The 18,848-nt window shown below is 44.0% G+C and overlaps 1 protein-coding gene across 3 annotated transcripts in view; it reads right to left on the bottom strand.

Moving 5' to 3' along the window:
• Positions 1-2,775: 2,775 nt before the first annotated feature.
• tmem8b (transmembrane protein 8B) overlaps positions 2,776-18,848 on the bottom strand; it is a 144,877-nt gene continuing 128,804 nt past the window's right edge. For all 3 annotated transcript variants that reach the window (XM_029124852.2, XM_029124853.2, XM_029124854.2), the window contains 2 exons: positions 18,656-18,772; positions 2,776-3,396 (listed from right to left, as the gene is read on the bottom strand). In XM_029124852.2, coding sequence (XP_028980685.1) covers positions 3,046-3,396; positions 18,656-18,772 — 468 coding nt within the window. In that variant the 3' untranslated portion in view covers positions 2,776-3,045. The remainder of the gene's footprint in view (positions 3,397-18,655; positions 18,773-18,848) is intronic.

Raw genomic sequence — 18,848 nt, 5'->3', positions numbered from 1 at the left:
CCGGCCATCTCTCCATGGGTTGTAGCTCTGTGTTTTTAACTCTCCGTGGAATATATCTCTGTGGCTGTATCTCTGTGGTTTTATCTCTGTGGTTGTATCTCTCTGGTTTGTACTGTACCTCTGTGGTGGTATCTCTCTGGTTTGTACTGTACCTCTGTGGTGGTATCTCGTTGTTCGTTGTATCTCTGTGTTTTTAACTCTCCGTAGGTTGTATCTCTGTGGTGATATCTCTTTGTGGGTTGTATCTCTGTGGTTGTATCTCTGTGGTTTGTACTGTACCTCTGTGGTGGTATCTCGTTGTTCGTTGTATCTCTGTGTTTTTAACTCTCCATAGGTTGTATCTCTGTGAAACATATCTGTGTGGTTGTATCTCTCTGTAGGTTGTATCCCTGTGGTGGTATCTCTTTGTGGGTTGTATCTCTCAGTGGGTTGCATCTCTCAGTGTGTTGTAATTCTAAGTTGGTTGTATCTCTCTATGGATTTTATCTCTCTGTGGTTGTATATCACTTGGGTTGTATCTATCTTTGGGTTGTATATCTATGTGGGTTGTATCTCTCTGTGGTTGTATATCTCTTGGGTTGTATCTCTCTTTGGGTTGTATATCTATGTGGGTTGTATCCCTCTGTGGTTGTATATCTATGTGGGTTGTATCTCTCTGTGGTTGTATATCTCTTGGGTTGTATCTCTCTTTGGGTTGTATATCTATGTGGGTTGTATCCCTCTGTGGTTGTATATCTATGTGGGTTGTATCCCTCTGTGGTTGTATATTTATGTGGGTTATATCTCTCTGTGGTTGTATATCTATGTGGGTTGTATCCCTCTGTGGTTGTATATCTATGTGGGTTATATCCCTCTGTGGTTGTATATCTATGTGGGTTATATCTCTCTGTGGTTGTATATCTATGTGGGTTGTATCCCTCTGTGGTTGTATATCTATGTGGGTTATATCCCTCTGTGGTTGTATATCTATGTGGGTTATATCCCTCTGTGGTTGTAAATCTATGTGGGTTATATCCCTCTGTGGTTGTATATCTATGTGGGTTATATCCCTCTGTGGTTGTATATCTATGTGGGTTATATCTCTCTGTGGTTGTATATCTATGTGGGTTGTATCCCTCTGTGGTTGTATATCTATGTGGGTTATATCTCTCTGTGGTTGTATATCTATGTGGGTTGTATCTCTTTGTGGTTGTATATCTATGTGGGTTGTATCTCTCTGTGGTTGTATATCTATGTGGGTTGTGGGGCACGTCTCAGTGGAGTGTATCTTTGAAAATCAGCACATTTTGTGTAAAGGTGATTTCATTGCAGTTCAAAAGAAATTCTGTTATCATTCCACTGTACAACAATATATTATACAGACCAGTAAGACTTTATACACGCATCTACAAACACTTTTAGAACATTTTTGTGTCTCAGTGGAAAATATCGTATTTTCAAAAACAACATGTATAAAAAGCAGTGCCCTTAGACATTACATTTTTTCCTTCGCTTTCTGCCCTATAAACAGAATAAATGAACAAACTAACTATGTGTGGGCCATAGCTCTGTCCTAAAGGAAACCTTTGGCCCATCATTAAATAACAGAACTACAGTGTCCATACTGGGACATTATTCAGTGGGTAGTCCTAACATGGACTAATGTTCCGGTCGCGATCAGGTAGCAGCAGTCAGCAGTAGAGGACAGTCTCCACAAACAACAGTGTCTTAACTGTATTCTCACAATTCCAACAATATCAAGAGTATAATTATCATGACAGTATTATTGATAAGTTTACAATAACAAACAGGAAACCAAAGAAAGAAAAAAGCTTAAGTGTGTTGTCTGCTGTAAATATTTACATTACGGTTAGTTCAAGTTCTCTGGCTTTGTTTTCCTGTCTGTTTCCCCGGCGAGAGAAGGCAATGGAAGGACAGTCAGACAGTCCATCGATCAGACAGTCAAGGCCTGAACTCACTGAAGACCAGCATGTGATGTGTGTGTGCAATATATTAAGTTTTGATATATAATGACCCAAGGCAGGCAGGCTGTCCTCTGACATCTTGCTAAATTAAAATGTGTGTTCTGAGTTTTAACGCTGCTGTCACACAAAACAATATACATTTTGTTATTCACTTTTGCATTTGAATTGAGAGAGGTAGTTCAAGATTGATGCTTTACCATTCATGCTAAATTAAACCAACTCATCCCCTTGTAAGGACAACCTGGCTGTCAGCCAAGATATCTGAACATGTGAATTAACCAGCTTGCATGCCTTCGCCCTGTCCGACCTGCCCGGCCCACACTGCCACGCCCTCCCAGGCCCGCCTGCACCGCCAACCCTTTCACGCCCTGCCCGCCCAGGCCTGCCCTGCCCATCCATTCTTCCCACACTGCCATGCCCTGCACTGCCCGCCCTGCCCGCCCTGCCCACCCACTCTAACCTCCCTGCCCATCCTGCCTGCCCCGCCCTGCCCACCTACTCTACCCTCCCTGCCCGCCCCGCCCTGCCCACCCACTCTACCCGCCCTGCCCTGCCCACCCACTCTACCCTCCCTGCCCACCCACTCTACCCGCCCTGCCCACCCACTCTACCCTCCCTGCCCTGCCCACCCACTCTACCCTCCCTGCCCGCCCCGCCCTGCCCACCCACTCTACCCTCCCTGCCCACCCACTCTACCCTCCCTGCCCGCCCCGCCCTGCCCACCCACTCTACCCTCCCTGCCCTGCCCACCCACTCTACCCTCCCTGCCCGTCCTGGCTTGCCCCACCATGCCCACCCAATCTTCCTAACCTGCCCGCCCCACACTGCCAAACATGCCCACTCTGCTTGACCCGTCCTGCCCTCCCCTGCCCCCCCGCCTGCTTGTTTCTGGTGAGTTCAGACATTCTATCAGACAGACAGATAGACAATAGTTCAGCCAGCCAATCAGTTAGTCACCAAGATCTGTAAGTCAGTCATTCAGACAATCAGTAAGTCATTCAAACAGTCAGTCAGACAGTCAGTCAGCCTGTCAGAAAACAGTCAGTCAGGCCATGTCCAGCTGGTAAAGTCTGTCAGAGTATCAGCTGATACTATTGATACTGATACTATTGATGGTGACTATAGCAGGGACAGGGTCCACCAATCCCATCTCCTCGTGCTCATTGACACACAGCTGGTAGCCACACCCCCTACGGCGCTTCAGAGGGGTGACGCCAACACGCGGTTTGGCCCGCGGAGGGAGCAGGAAGCCCACACTGCCGGCGATCAGCATGTGCCAGATACTGTGGATGTAGAAGTAGTTGTCCTCCGTCTCCACAAAGGCGTACAGCGCCACGGCCGACACCGCAATCACCGTCCCAGGTAACAGGAAGAACGCCCAGCGCTTCCAGGTTGGAGGGTAGCAACGCCGGCGTCTCACCGTCCGGACCGTCTGGAGGGGAGGAGAGGGGAGGAGCGGGGAGGAGAGTGGAGGAGAGGGGAGGAGCGGGGAGGAGAGGGGAGGAGAGGGGAGGAGAGGGGAGAGGTACAGTAGTGTTGATAAGAGATTCATGGGTTACCTCCCCTACTCCCATCACTGACAGTCAGGACACACGGGTGACATCCCACCTGAAAGACAACACCCCACACAGGGCAATCTCCATATCTGTGCCCTGTGGCACTGGGATTTGATCCTGCAGTCTATACTGTAGAGGAACTACATCACATAGGTCAGTACTCTAGTTAATACAAAACCATCTCTTTAATTCATGGTCCTGGGAAAGGAAGCCTACAAAAGAAACATCTTCAGTAGTGATCCATGAATTCTCCTGTTGTTCATAATGTGACTCTAATGCATTTAATCTCCCACCGAGCAAGACACAAACCACAGAGCAAGACACAAACCACAGAGCAAGACACAAACCACAGAGCAAGACACAAACCACAGAGCAAGACACAAACTTCCAAGGTAGACACAAACCACAGAGCAAGACACAAACCACAGAGCAAGACACAAACCACAGAGCAAGACACAAACATCCAAGGTAGACACAAACCACAGAGCAAGACACAAACACCTGAGCAAGACACAAACCACAGAGCAAGACACAAACCACAGAGCAAGACACAAACCACAGAGCAAGACACAAACCACAGAGCAAGACACAAACCACAGAGCAAGACACAAACATCCAAGGTAGACACAAACCACAGAGCAAGACACAAACACCTGAGCAAGACACAAACTACAGAGCAAGACACAAACATCCAAGGTAGACACAAACTACAGAGCAAGACACAAACATCCAAGGTAGAAACAAACTACAGAGCTTGACAAAAAACACCAAGCTAGACACAAACACAGTTTCACTTTCTCACTGCAAAACTGCACGGATGAGACATGGATGGATAGTTAGTGTCCAATATTGCATAAAAAATTGCCATACAGTTAGGTCTGGAAATATTTGGACACTAACTGTCACGCCCTCCGCATCCACCTCCTCGCAGTCCGGGCCAGGCTTTCTCTCTCTCCTGTCTGTCCATGTATGTGGGGCTTTCCCCCACTGCCCCTCAATTTTCTACACCTACTCATTCCCTCATCAGCCTGCCTATATATACCCTGGTTTATGTCCGTCCGGCGCTAGATTGTTGTTATTCACTACTAGGTAGTAACGTTCCCGGCCGCTCCAAACCATAGTTTGAGCATCCAGTTTAGTTGTTCCTTCCTACTAACCCTGTTTGTTCCTCTTTACCAAGACCCACCTTACCCAGCCTCCAAAACCTCCACCTGCCCGCCTGTCAGCCACCTGCTCTGCCTACACGGTGTCCTATCTGGCTCGCCCTACCTACCCACCTGCCCAGCCCCAACCCCTCCGGCCTGGACTCAGTCCTTCCATCCAAGCCACAATTAAAACACCCTTTTGGTTTCCCTGATTGTGTCTGGTGTCGTGCACTTGGGCCCACTCGCGGCTCCCCCCATAACACTAACACAATTTTCATAATTTTGGCTTTTTACACCACCACAATGGATTTGAAATGAAACAACTGACCATAAATAAAATGTTCATTTTTAGTACTTTGTCAAGAACCCTTTGCAGGTAATGACTGCTTGAAGTCTTGTTGTTTATTCGTGGGTCTTCTGTCACATCATCAATAAACACTAGTGACCCAGTGCCATTGGAAGCCATGCATGCCCATGCCATCACACTGCCTCCACCGTGTTTTATAGATGATGTGGTATTCTTCGGATCTTGTTCCAAGCCTTCTCCATACTTTTTTCTTCACATCATTCTGGTACAGGTTGATCTTAGTTTCATCTGTCCAAAGAATGCTGTTCCAGAACTGGGCTGTATTTTTTAGATGTTTCTTGGCCAAGTCTAATCTGGCCTTTCTATTCTTGAGGCTTATGAATGGTTTGCACCTTGTCGTGAACCCTCTGAATTTGCGTTCTTGTGAAGTCTTCTCTTTATGGTAGACTTGGATAATGGTATGCCTACCTCCTGGAGAGTGTTCTTCACTTGGGTGGATGTTATGAAGGGATTTTTCTTTACCATGGAAAGGATCCTATAATCATCCACCACTGTTGTCTTCCGTGGACGTCCAGGTCTTTTTGTGTTGCAGAGCTCACCAGTGCGTTCTTTTTTTTCAGAATGTACCAAACTGTTGATTTGGCCACTCCTAAAGTTCCTGCTATCTCTTTGATTATTATTATTTTTATTTTTTTTTGATGGCCTGTTTCACTTACATTGAGACCTCCTTTGACTGCATGTTGTGGGTTCACTGCAATAGCTTACAAATGAGAATGACACACCTGGAATCAACTCCAGACCTTTTACCTGCTTAAATGATGAAGAAATAAGGAAGGAATAGGCCACATCTGTTCATGAAACAGCTTATGAGTCAATTGTCCAATTACGTTTGGTCCCTTGTAATTCCTAAACCCTTCTTGTGAATACCCTCAAATTAAAGCAGAGAGACTGCACTTTAGGCCCATATTTAACATATTTACATACATATTTAACTGTAACTTGAATATACACTGATCAGCCATAACATCATGACCACTGACAGGTGAAGTGAATTACAACTACATAAGCATAGTTGCAGACCATGTGCATACTTTCATGGCAACGATATTCCCTGATGGCATTGGCCTCTTTCAGCAGGATAAAGGGCAAAAATGGTTCAGGAATGGTTTGAGGAGCACAACAACGAGTTCAAGGTGATGACTTGGCCTCCAAATTCCCCAGATCTCAATCCAGTTAAGCATCTGTGGGATGTGCTAAACGAACACGTCCGATCAATTGAGGCCCCACCTCGCATCTTACAGGACTTAAAGGATCTGCTGCTAACATCTTGGTGCCAGATAACACAGAACACCTTCAGAGGTCTAGAGGAGTCCATGCCTCGACAGGTCAGGGCTGTTTTGGCGGCAAAAGGGGGACAATATATATACACAATATTAGGCAGGTAGTCATAATTTTACAGCTGATTGGTGTATTTTGGTAAACACCCAAAATAACAAAAGGGTTCATTGGTAGACAAGAGCCAGAGATATTATTCTGAAGGAGAGGAGTGTAGAACAGAAGAGGAGAGCCGTCCTGAGGGAGCAGCAGGAGGAGGACTATTGATCGACTGATTGGCTGACGGAGGAGGACTATTGATCAACTGATAGGCTGACGTGTGAATCGATGTCTTCTTGACACTTTCAGCAGCGAGGCTGGTATGTGACAGGCCCTGTCAACGTCAGACTGGTTCAACATCACCACTGGGATGTAATTGGCATGTAAGTTGCATTTCTGTCTTGCATCCTAATTTCTAACTGACCTTGGTATTACATGGTTCTAACTGTCCCTTGGTAATAGATGGTTCTAACTGTCCCTTGGTTTTAAATAGTTCTGTGGTACTAGATGGTTCTAACTGTCCCTTGGTTTTAAATAGTTCTGTGGTACTAGATGGTTCTAACTGTCCCTTGGTTTTAAATAGTTCTGTGGTACTAGATGGTTCTAACTGTCCCTTGGTTTTAAATAGTTATGTGGTACTGGATGGTTCTACCTGAACCTGCTAACAGAGTGTTCTAACTGAACCTGGTTATAGATAAACCTATTTTACAATTTAATAACATAAATCCTGTCTTTATGGTGATGTAGTTATTGAGTCTTGAAAGGGGAAGACATCACTAACAGTTCTGAAACCTGGGACTTTTTTTCTCAAAATGATGTCAGAACTGTATTGTCCCAATTCTTTCATGATTCCTGTCGTAGGTTATTGTCCTCTCTTGCTATAACTGAAAAACTACAGCTGTCTCAGAAACCACTGGAGAGGCACTGGGGCTATATTTCCCGCTGTGTAGCAACAAAAAACATTAAAGGGCTATTTCACAAAAATAACAACCTTAACACAGTTTATAGATGAATAGCAAGTAGTTTACTCACTATGGATGTCAGAGACCAACAGAATAATGTGAGTTTGGTCATGCAGAGTTAAGCTTTGGTGGAGATATGACAGAGGTGCTGGCTGGAGGTCCTCTGTCCACGTCAGACAGCAGCTCTCTGCCTGCCTGGCAGATCTCATTATAGATCTCATTAAAGACACTGGCTGCCTCCAGCTACTGACCCCTATTCCCTGTGTAGTGCACTACAACATACACACACAGATGAAAAAAGGGCACTAAATGGGGAATAAGGATCAGTTTGGGAGGCAGGCAGAGTGCCTGGGAGCTGTTCGGATGTCAAGCCCAGAAACAACATGACAAGTTAATACCGAGGAGGTCTTAATAAAAAATACAGACATCATCCAGACACATCTCACTCACAGGCCTAACAAGGTGATGAACATCATCCAGACACATCTCACTCACAGCCCTAACAAGGTGATGAACATCATCCAGAAACCTCTCACTCACAGCCATAACAAGGTGATGAACATCATCCAGACACCTCTCACTCACAGCCCTGACAAGGTGATGAACATCATCCAGACAACTCTCACTCACGGCCCTAAAAAGGTGATGAACATCATCCAGACACCTCTCAATCACAGCCCTAACAAGGTGATGAACATCATCCAGACACCTCTCACTCACAGCCCTAACAAGGTGATGAACATCATCCAGACACCTCTCACTCACAGCCCTAACAAGGTGATGAACATCATCCAGACACCTCTCAATCACAGCCCTAACAAGGTGATGAACATCATCCAGACACCTCTCAATCACAGCCCTAACAAGGTGATGAACATCATCCAGACACCTCTCACTCACAGCCCTAACAAGGTGATGAACATCATCCAGACACCTCTCACTCACAGCCCTGACAAGGTGATGAACATCATCCAGACACCTCTCACTCACAGCCCTAACAAGGTGATGAACATCATCCAGACACCTCTCACTCACAGCCCTGACAAGGTGATGAACATCATCCAGACACCTCTCACTCACAGCCCTGACAAGGTGATGAACATCATCCAGACAACTCTCACTCACGGCCCTAACAAGGTGATGAACATCATCCAGACACCTCTCAATCACAGCCCTAACAAGGTGATGAACATCATCCAGACACCTCTCACTCACAGCCCTAACAAGGTGATGAACATCATCCAGACACCTCTCACTCACAGCCCTAACAAGGTGATGAACATCATCCAGACACCTCTCACTCACAGCCCTGACAAGGTGATGAACATCATCCAGACACCTCTCACTCACAGCCCTAACAAGGAGATGAACATCATCCAGACACCTCTCACTCACAGCCCTAACAAGGTGATAAACATCATCCAGACACCTCTCACTCACAGCCCTAACAAGGTGATGAACATCATCCAGACACCTCTCACTCACGGCCCTAACAAGGTGATTAATTAAAATGTTTTCATCATGATGGTGATCTGACCACTGTGATGTTACCATACTACTGTGATTTAATCTGATTACTGTAATTTTATTTCACTAGTCTGATCTGATATGACCACTGTGATCAAGGCCGACCTGACATCTGTGAGCTGACTATTGTGATCTGGGAGGCAAAGCAATTTAAACCTTAGCCACCTCTCGGAAGAAAGAAGTGGATCCCATTATGGAATGTTCTTTATGTCATGTCCAGATCATCACCATTTCACCCTCTGTAATCTTTCACCTCACTGTCAGTAGTCAGTCCATGAAAGAGTGCAGTCCAGGACCAATTGTGTACTATTTTGGCAGTTGACAGATGACCTAGTGGTTACAGGGGTTGGTCTAGTGGTTAGAGGGGTTAGAGGGTTTGGTCTAGTGGGTAGAGGGTTTAGATGGGTTGGTCTAATTGGTAGAGGGGTTTGTCTAATTGGTAGAGGGGTTAGAGGCATTGGTCTAATGGGTAGAGGGGTTAGAGGCATTGGTCTAATGGGTAGCAAGCAAGCAAGCAAGTTGATTTATATAGCACGATTCATACATAGAAGCAATTCAATGTGCTTTAAAGTGAAAATAAAAATTCAAAATGCAATGGAATTAAAACAGTCAGATTGTTACAATTCTCTAGCTCAGCTGTCTCCAGGGGGACTGCATGAACTTCAACACCCCAATAGAGGGGTTAGAGGGATTGGTCTAATGGGTAGAGGGGTTAGAGGGATTGGTCTAATGGGTAGAGGGGTTAGAGGGATTGGTCTAATGGGTAGAGGGGTTAGAGGGATTGGTCTAATGGGTAGAGGGGTTAGTGGGATTGGTCTAATGGGTAGAGGGGTTAGAGGGATTGGTCATATGGGTAGAGGGGTTAGATGGATTGGTCTAATGGGTAGAGGGGTTAGATATATTGGTCTAATGGGTAGAGGGGTTAGTGGGATTGGTCTAATGGGTAGAGGGGTTAGAGGGATTGGTCTAATGGGTAGAGGGGTTAGAGGGATTGGTCTAATGGGTAGAGGGGTTAGAGGGATTGGTCTAATGGGTAGAGGGGTTAGAGGGATTGGTCTAATGGGTAGAGGGGTAAGAGGGATTGGTCTAATGGGTAGAGGGGTTAGAGGGATTGGTCATATGGGTAGGGTGGTTAGAGGGATTGGTCTAATGGGTAGAGGGGTTAGAGGGATTGGTCTAATGGGTAGAGGGGTTAGAGGGATTGGTCTAATGGGTAGAGGGGTTAGAGGGATTGGTCTAATGGGTAGAGGGGTTAGAGGGATTGGTCTAATGGGTAGAGGGGTTAGAGGGATTGGTCTAATGGGTAGAGGGGTTAGAGGGATTGGTCTAATGGGTAGAGGGGTTAGTGGGATTGGTCTAATGGGTAGAGGGGTTAGAGGGATTGGTCTAATGGTTGGATGGGTTAGACAGGTTGACCTAGTGGGTAGAGGGGTGGCCTAGTGGTTATAAGGGTTTATAGTTGCGTCCTTGAGCAAGGCATTAAACCCTAATTGCTCACGTAAGTTGAACTTAGAGGGATTGGTCTAATGGGTAGAGGGGTTAGAGGGATTGGTCTAATGGTTGGATGGGTTAGACAGGTTGACCTAGTGGGTAGAGGGGTGGCCTAGTGGTTATAAGGGTTTATAGTTGCGTCCTTGAGCAAGGCATTAAACCCTAATTGCTCACGTAAGTTGCTCTAAATAAGAATCAGTTGCAAAATGACTAAAAGGTTGTTGGGAACAATACGTCCCAGAAACACTTATTTTCATGGGAACACATTAATGGCTGGCTTTTCAACTTCATGTTGAGCAACAGCATTAAATACTTTTTCCGAAATCTTGTCTAAAAGACTATTATTTGTTATCTTCTCAGTTGAGAGGGCCCATTATGGCAGAGAGGGGAGTTAAAGGGGTTAGCTGGAGGAACACGCTCTCTGGTAATGGAACTATAGACTGTGACTAATACCTCTGCTGCCATACCAGAGGAGGGGAGCAGGCTGAGTCCCAAGCAGAGCCCTACTCCCTGCCTGCTGAAGGGCACAAAGGGACCCATAGGGTTCCTGTCAAATGTAGGGGTTTATCCACGGAATAGAGTTATATTTGGGATGTGACCTCAACACTTTTAATGTCCTCCCATCCTAATGCAGAACACCCAGAATATGCAGCACCTCATCCTGTCTTCATCCTGTTCTTCAGATGTTCCCTGAAACCGTCAGGCACACTTCAGGCTGCGCCCCGCCAACCATGAATGATAGATGATACTTTATTTTATATTGTGCATGCAGGCAGTGGGCAGATAGTAGCAGATTGAGGTCGTTGTGAGGACAGATGTTTTAAGTGGTCCTGTCTGTGGTTCCTGTCTGTATGTCTCTTAGTCAGTCTGCAGTAGGTGTGTTATAAATCTCGCTGTTCTGATATTCCTCCTGCAAGTGGTAGTCAGGAATAAATCTGTGTCCTTATATTGCAAGACAGCTGAAACAGTTTTTCCCAGAATGCTTCATGCCCACGCCATGCAGCCCAGGGCAGAGAAAGATAGAACAAGAGAGACATGCAGGCAGAAAGACAGAGAGATTTCTTGGAGGTAAAGAATAAGGGTGAAACGCCCAGGAGTCATCTGGTCAATTGACGTTTTTTTTTGGGTACTACTTAGTACAGCTGCCTGTTGAGGACCTGTGAGGCGTCTGTTTCTCAAACTAGACTCTAATGTATTTCCCTTCTTGCTCAGTTGTGCACCGGGGCCTCCTACTCCTCTTTCTATTCTGGTTAGAGCCAGTTTGCGCTGTTCTGTGAAAGGAGTCCTACACATCGTTGTACAAGATCTTCAGTTTCTTGGCAATTCCTCACATAGAAAATATCCTCTATTTCTCAGAACAATAATAGAGTGATGTGTTTCAGATGTTTTTTGTTTCTGGCCATTTTGAGCCTGTAATTGAACCCACAAACGCTGATGCGGAATATACTGAACTAGTCTAAGGCCAGTTTTATTGCTAGCACAGTTTTCATCAGTGCTAACATAATTGCAAAAGGGTTTTCTAATGGTCAATTAGCCTTTCAAAATGATAAACATAATGTGATATTGGAACACCATACTGGTTGCTGATAATGGGCCTCTGTACTCCTATGTAGATATTCCATAAAAAAAATAAGCTGTTTCCAGTAGTATTACAATAGTAATTCACAACATTAAACTGTATTTCCGATCAGTTGAATGTTATTTTAATGTACGAAATGTTTTATTTTCTTTCAAAAACAAGGACATTTCTAAATGACCCCAAACCTCTGAACAGGAGCGTACAAGCCCCAAATCAATTGATTACATCATTATTACCCCTTTAGTAAAAAACTTTAGAGGCACCTTAGGCAGCAAATACAGCCAGGAGTCTATTTGGATACGTTTCTACCAGTATGTTTTTCTAGCAAAATTTTCAAATCTTTCCACGTATTCTCAGTTGGATTGAGGTCCGATCTTTGATTGGGAAACTCCAGGACATTGACCTTTTCACTCCCATGGCTTTGGCTATATGTTTTTGGATCACTGTCCTACTGGAAGATGAATCTTCTCCCATGTCCCAGGTGTCTTGCATCCATTTTGCCCTCTGTCTTCATAAGCTTTCCAGCACCTGATGTAGGGAAGTATCCCCATAGCATGATGCTGTTACCAACAGGGTAGGGATTGTGTTCTCAGGATGATGTGTAGTGTTAGGCTTGCATCAAACAGAGCTTGGCATTGAGGCCAAAAAGCTCTATTTTGGTTTCATCTGACCTTCTTCCACATTTCAGAGTTTCCAACATGACTTCTGCAAAACTAAATTATTTGCAGTATAGTGCTGGTTTATCTAACTGATCATTAAATACAGTGGGACAAAAAAGTATTTAGTCAATAACAAAAGTTCATCTCAATACTTTGTTATATACTCTTTGTTGGCAATGACAGAGGTCAAACGTTTTCACAAGGTTTTCACACACTGTTGCTGGTATTTTGGCCCATTCCTCCATGCAGATCTCCTCTAGAGCAGTGATGTTTTGGGCAACAGACTTTCAACTCGCTCCAAAGATTTTCTATGTGGTTGAGATCTGGTGACTGGCTAGGACACTCCAGTAACTTGAAATGCTTCTTACGAAGCCACTCCTTCGTTGCCCAGGCGGTGTGTTTGGGATCATTGTCATGCTGAAAGACCCAGCCACGTTTAATTTTCAATGCCCTTGCTGATGGAAAATCTCATGATACATGGCCCCATTCATTCTTTCCTTTACATGGATCAGTCGTCCTGGTCCCTTTGCAGAAAAACTTCCACCCTCATGCTTCACAGTAGGTACTCTTTGGATGCGACTCAGCATTCTTTCCCCTCCAAACACTACAAGTTGAGTTTTTACCAAAACGTTCTATTTTGGTTTCATCTGACTATATGACATTCTCCCAATCCTCTTCTGGACAATCCAAATGCTCTCTAGCAAACCTCAGACGGGCCTGGACATGTACTGGCTTAAGCAGGGGGACACGTCTGGCACTGCAGGATTTGAGTTCCTGGCAGCTTAGTGTGTTACTGATGGTAGCCTTTATTACTTTGGTCCCAGCTCTCTGCAGGTCATTCACTAGGATTTTTGTCTCATTTTGTCTCTCATAGTTGAAGTGTACCTATGATGAAAATTACAGGCCTCTCTCATCTTTTTACGTGGGAGAACTTGCACAATTGGTGGCTGAATGACACTTCCGGTTTGCGCCATGCAGAGATAGGACGCAAGTTAGGAGAGCTCCCTGCTTTACTTTTCATTATTGACCTTTAAAAACGCTAGTATAAGACTCATGTTACCAAAGTCATTAATACGCCGGGAAGAGACACACCACTTGCAAAATGAGCAAGAACAAGCAACCAACAACTCAACCAACACCCCGTACTAGGAAGATCAAACAGTTGGAAGAACAAACCGCCACTCTACTTGGCCGGGTAGACGACATGGAAAGTCGCTCTCGAAGGGCTAACCTCAGAATATTGAACGTCCCAGAAGACAGCGAGAAAGGCCAGTCTACTGTAAAATTTGTGTCTGAAATGCTTATGGAAGTGATGGGTGAAGGGGTCTTTGAAAAGCCCCCCGACCTGGAGCGGGCACATCGCTCTCTCGGCCAAAAGCCTCAGGAAGGTCAGCCTCCACGCCCCTTGGTGATCTGCTTCCACCGGTTCCAGGAGAAGGAAAAGGTATTGCGGTGGGCCCGGACTCACGATGTGGAGTTTAAGGGATCCAAACTCAGGATCTACCCGGACTTTTCGGCGGGTCTGGCGAAGAAATGCGCTGCATTTCAAAGCGTCAAACAGCTGCTGTATGAGAAGAACGTACAGTTCAGCTTGCTGTATCTACACGCCTTTGAGTTCAATTTGAAAACCAAATGTTCATCTTTTCCTCACCGGAGGAGGCCCAGGAGTTTTATGACCGCCGTGTTGCTACTCGTGAGCAGCCCAGGCTACCATTTCAAAGGGCTACCCTGAACTGTGGTCATAATGTCTTCACACAGCCGGGACACTGCAGGTGAAATTACAATATCTTTGAAGGATCTAGGGGCTACCTTTTGTGACCAATGTGACTATAGCTGGTATGCTTTTTCTATTGTAAGTTCACTTCTATGTGGTCCGTTGTGTGTGGCCTTATGTCAAATTAATTTAGCTGTTGTCAGCTGTTGAGTTCACTACACCATTCGAGTCGTCACGTTGAATGTGTGCGTTTACCTGCTTGCGGCAAGACTGGGAAACATAACCGAACATATAGACAGCAAGAAGGACTGTTGGTAGTCTATCCACATTAAAGCTGCGGTTCGTCATAGTTCAGAGGCGAAACCTAGAGTTAATTTGTTTTATAGCAGGGATGGGTTGCCGGGTTACGTGTTTTTGTTACCCTTCTTTATAAAAAAATTTCTCTCTTTTTTTCTTCTCTCCATTCTTCACTCTTTTTCAGTCTCATGGCTTTTTACAATGGTTTATTGAGTGCTTTACCACCCATATGTTTTGATAGACGACTTTTAGGCAATGTACGACACAGAAAGTAGAAATAGGTCAGGAGGGTCTGCAGTACGTTTCACTAGCTGGAACGTTAGAGGCATGAACGGACCAGTGAAAAGGGCCCGGATATTTTCACATTTGAAAAGACTGCACACAGAAATTGCATTTTTACAGGAAACACACCTCCGTGTTCAAGACCATATTTTGCTTAGGAACACTTGGGTAGGACAGGTGTATCATTCAACATTTAGCAGCAGAGCAAGGGGAGCATCAATAATAATTCATAAAAGGTTTTATTTACTCCCTCAGAAATAATTTCAGATCCTCAAGGGTGTTATATTATAGTATCAGGTTGTCTATTTCACACCCCTGTTGTCTTAGTTTGCATTTATGCCCCCAACTGGGATGATGTCGACTTTTTCAAGAAAATAATGACCTTATTGCCTGATTTAAACACGCATCATTTAATATTTGGGGGAGATATGAATTGTGTGATTGATACTGCTTTGGACAGTTCAAATCCTAAACCTACACTCACATCAAAGATGTCCAGGACGCTCTCTAGCCTCATGTCTCATATAGGTTGTATAGACCCATGGAGACTTCTATACCCCTAATAAAAGATCATTTTCTTGTTTTTCACATGTACACCAGTCCTACTCTAGAACAGATTACTTTTTCATTGACAAACATCTTCTCCCTTCAATAAAATCTGTAGAGTACTCAGCTATTGTAGAGTCTGATCATCCTTGACATTACCTTTGCACTTAATTATCCTGCAAGGTCTTCTTGGAGGCTGAACAGAGCATTACTCAAAAGCAATAGATGATTTCCTTTTATTTAATCATACGGACTCTATATCACCATCCATATTGTGGGAATCTTTAAAACTTGTACTAAGGGCACAAATAATATCATTTTCAGCATCACGCAATAAAAAAAGAAGGCAAACACAGCAGAAACTAATTGACTCCATCTTGAAAATGTATCATCAGTACTCAAAGACCCAGACACCCGAGCTATACAAAGAAAAATTTGACCTTAAAGCGCAATATGATTTATGGTCTACAGAAAAGACTGAACAAAATCTTTTGCGGTCACGAGCATTTTCTATGAACATGAAGAGAAGGCAGGGCGTCTTCTCGCCCATCAGCTGAAGGGTAAATCTGCATCCATACTTATACCCATTATTAGGACGGGGCCTCAGGAAGTGACAATAGACCATCCAAGAAATCAACAGCACTTTCAAGATATATTACTCAGAATTATACTCATCAGAATTTCCTCATGATACCTCTCATATGACAACATTTTTAGAAAGCTTCAATATTCCATCCATTACACAAGACCAAAGTGAAAGCCTGGAAAGAATCCTAGATAAACAGGAAGTAGAGAACTCAATTAAAGATATGCAGAGCGGAAAGACCCCTGGGCCGGACGGCTATCCAATTGAGTTTTTCAAAAAGTTTTCTTCACAGCTGACACCTCTGCTTCTTAACATGTTTAATCACTCTCTTGAACAGTCATCCCTCCCGTGGAGCCTCACAGAGCCTCTTATCACAGTTTTACTGAAGCCAGGCAAAGATGTGATGGACTGCAGCTCTTATCGGCCAATGTCTTTGTTGAATGCAGATATTAAGATTCTCTCAAATGTTTTGGCTACTAGAATAAACTCTGTCATATCAGATATAATTTCAATTGATCAGACAGGTTTTATGAAAGGGCATTATTCATTCGTCAACATCCGCAGACACTTGAATGTAGTGCATTCCCCAGCGTCTGGGGTCGCACCAGAAGTGGTGGTGTCCCTTGACGCGGAGAAAGCCCCATTCGACCCTGTCAAAAGCTATCTCTTCCGTGCTAGGTAGGTTTGGGTTTGGTCCAAAATTTGTTTCCTGGGTTCGACTACTGTATTCTTTTCCTAAAGCTGCAGTAGTCACTAATAAATGATGCTCACAATATTTTTTGTTATCCAGAGGGACGCGTCAGGGTTGCCCTCTTAGTCCGTTGCTGTTCGTTCTAGCGATAGAACCCCTGTCAATAAAGCTTAGAACCACACAGTCCATACGCGGTATTAGCAGGATGGGAATGGAATACAACATTTCTTTGTATGCCGATGATCTCTTAATTTATATAACGGATCCGTTGTCGTCTACACCAGTAATTTTGAAGATTCTAGGAGACTTTAGTATTTTTTCAGGATATAAAATGTATTATTCAAAAAATACAGACTTGCCCTTTCATATGTCAAAGTCAGGGATTAAGTATTTGGGAGTCCATGTCACCCCCTCTTTTTCTGGTCTGTCTTTGAACTTCACTCAAATACTTGAAAAACTAAAATCTGACCTCCAGTGATGGAGCACCATTTATTCAACTTTAGCCGGAAGAGTTAACTGGGTTAAAATGAATGTGTTGCCTCGATTTTTATACTTATTTCAAAGTCTTCCAGTTTTCCTTCCAAAGTCTTTCTTCCGAGCAACAGATACTTTCACATTTTTTATGAGGAGGAAAAACTTCAAGGCTACATAAAAAAATCCTTGAAAGACCAAGGCGGAGGGGTGGGCTTGCCCTCCCAAATTTAATGATTTATTATTGGGCTGCAAATTTACAAAAAAATGTTTACTGGTTTCAATCTCCTGAAGCAGACTGGTGTAGTGCAGAGGCCAAGTTTTGTAAATCTCCAACATATACAATTAAATTATGTCACTCAATAATACATCCATGGATCCTATCAAAGCAAAATGGGAAGAAGAATTAGGGATAAATATATCAGATGCTGTATGGGACAGGGCTGTAAACTGGGTGAATGGGACCTCTCCCTTGTGCACGTTTGAATCTGATTCAGTTTAAAGTTCATCACCGTATGCAGAACAGTAAGGTTAAGCTGGCCAAACTATACTTTGGCATGGATGCCATCTGTGACAGATGTAGAATGGACAGAGCAGATTTACTTCACATGTTTTGGTCATGTTCCATGTTGAGAGAGTTCTGGGCATCAATACTTAGTCTTAAATGAAGCCTTTGATTTAGATCTACAACCTAGCCCTACAATGGCCGTGTTTGGGACACAAGGGGGTGATTTTGCAATGTCCAATAGTAAGGAAAGTGTTGTCGCTTTTGCAACCTTGATAGCACGGCGGAGAATACTTATAGAATGGAAGTCACCTCCAAAAGCCGCCACATGAACATTTTACAAAATTTGGGGCCCTTTACTGGCTTACTTTGAAATACTTACTACACTTCCCTCTTAATAACTGTTGAGAAAAGCACAATGTTTACACTATTGGCTGTCATGAGTAACAGAAGAAAGGTGTTTCTTTAATTATTAATCTTTTTTCCTCCTGTTTTTAGTTTTTTAGTTTCTTTGTTTCTTTCTGTCCTTTTTTCCTCGGCAAAAGGGATTGTTGTGCATGGGATGGGGTTAATAGAAAGATGTCTTGTTATAATTTTCATTGCAATGCTTCATTTTACATTGTATCTTCTCTAAAACAATACAAATATTTACGAAAAAAAAAAGATAAAGAAATTGGTGGCTGACTAAATACTTTTTTGCCCCACTGTATATTGCAGAGCTCGATGTCGAATGTCTTTTCAATCAAAATGTAGTCAAACATCACTTTCTTATCGTATTTAATTTATGACCATGAGATTTGATTGTCCGGGCAGCGTCACCAAACTGCTGATGTGTCCAGTCCCCAGTCAGACACTACACGTCAGTTTAGGTGGTGATCTGACTGCTATCTGTGGAGGTCAATATCACACTGAGCTTGGAAGGGGCTCTATTTTTATACGTAGCTCCCTCAACACCATGTGTTTCATATTTGTTTCACATAGGGGGAGCATTCCTCTTACCCAGGCTACAGCCATGATTCCCAGAGCAAACAGGGAGGGTCCCAGGAGGTTCCACAAGCCGTGACGATCCAACTGAAGAGCCATGGAAAGAGACATGGCCCCTAGCAGGTACAACACCTGGGGAGGGACGAGAAATGACATGGTTATAGACAGACAATAGAGGACAGACAGACATTAGGGGACAGAAAGACAG

Source organism: Esox lucius, chromosome 13 (genome assembly GCF_011004845.1).
Source record: "Esox lucius isolate fEsoLuc1 chromosome 13, fEsoLuc1.pri, whole genome shotgun sequence".
Taxonomy (NCBI): Eukaryota; Metazoa; Chordata; class Actinopteri; order Esociformes; family Esocidae; genus Esox; species Esox lucius.
The sequence above is the reverse complement of the archived record's forward strand: the minus strand, read 5'-3'. Positions and strand labels throughout refer to the sequence as shown.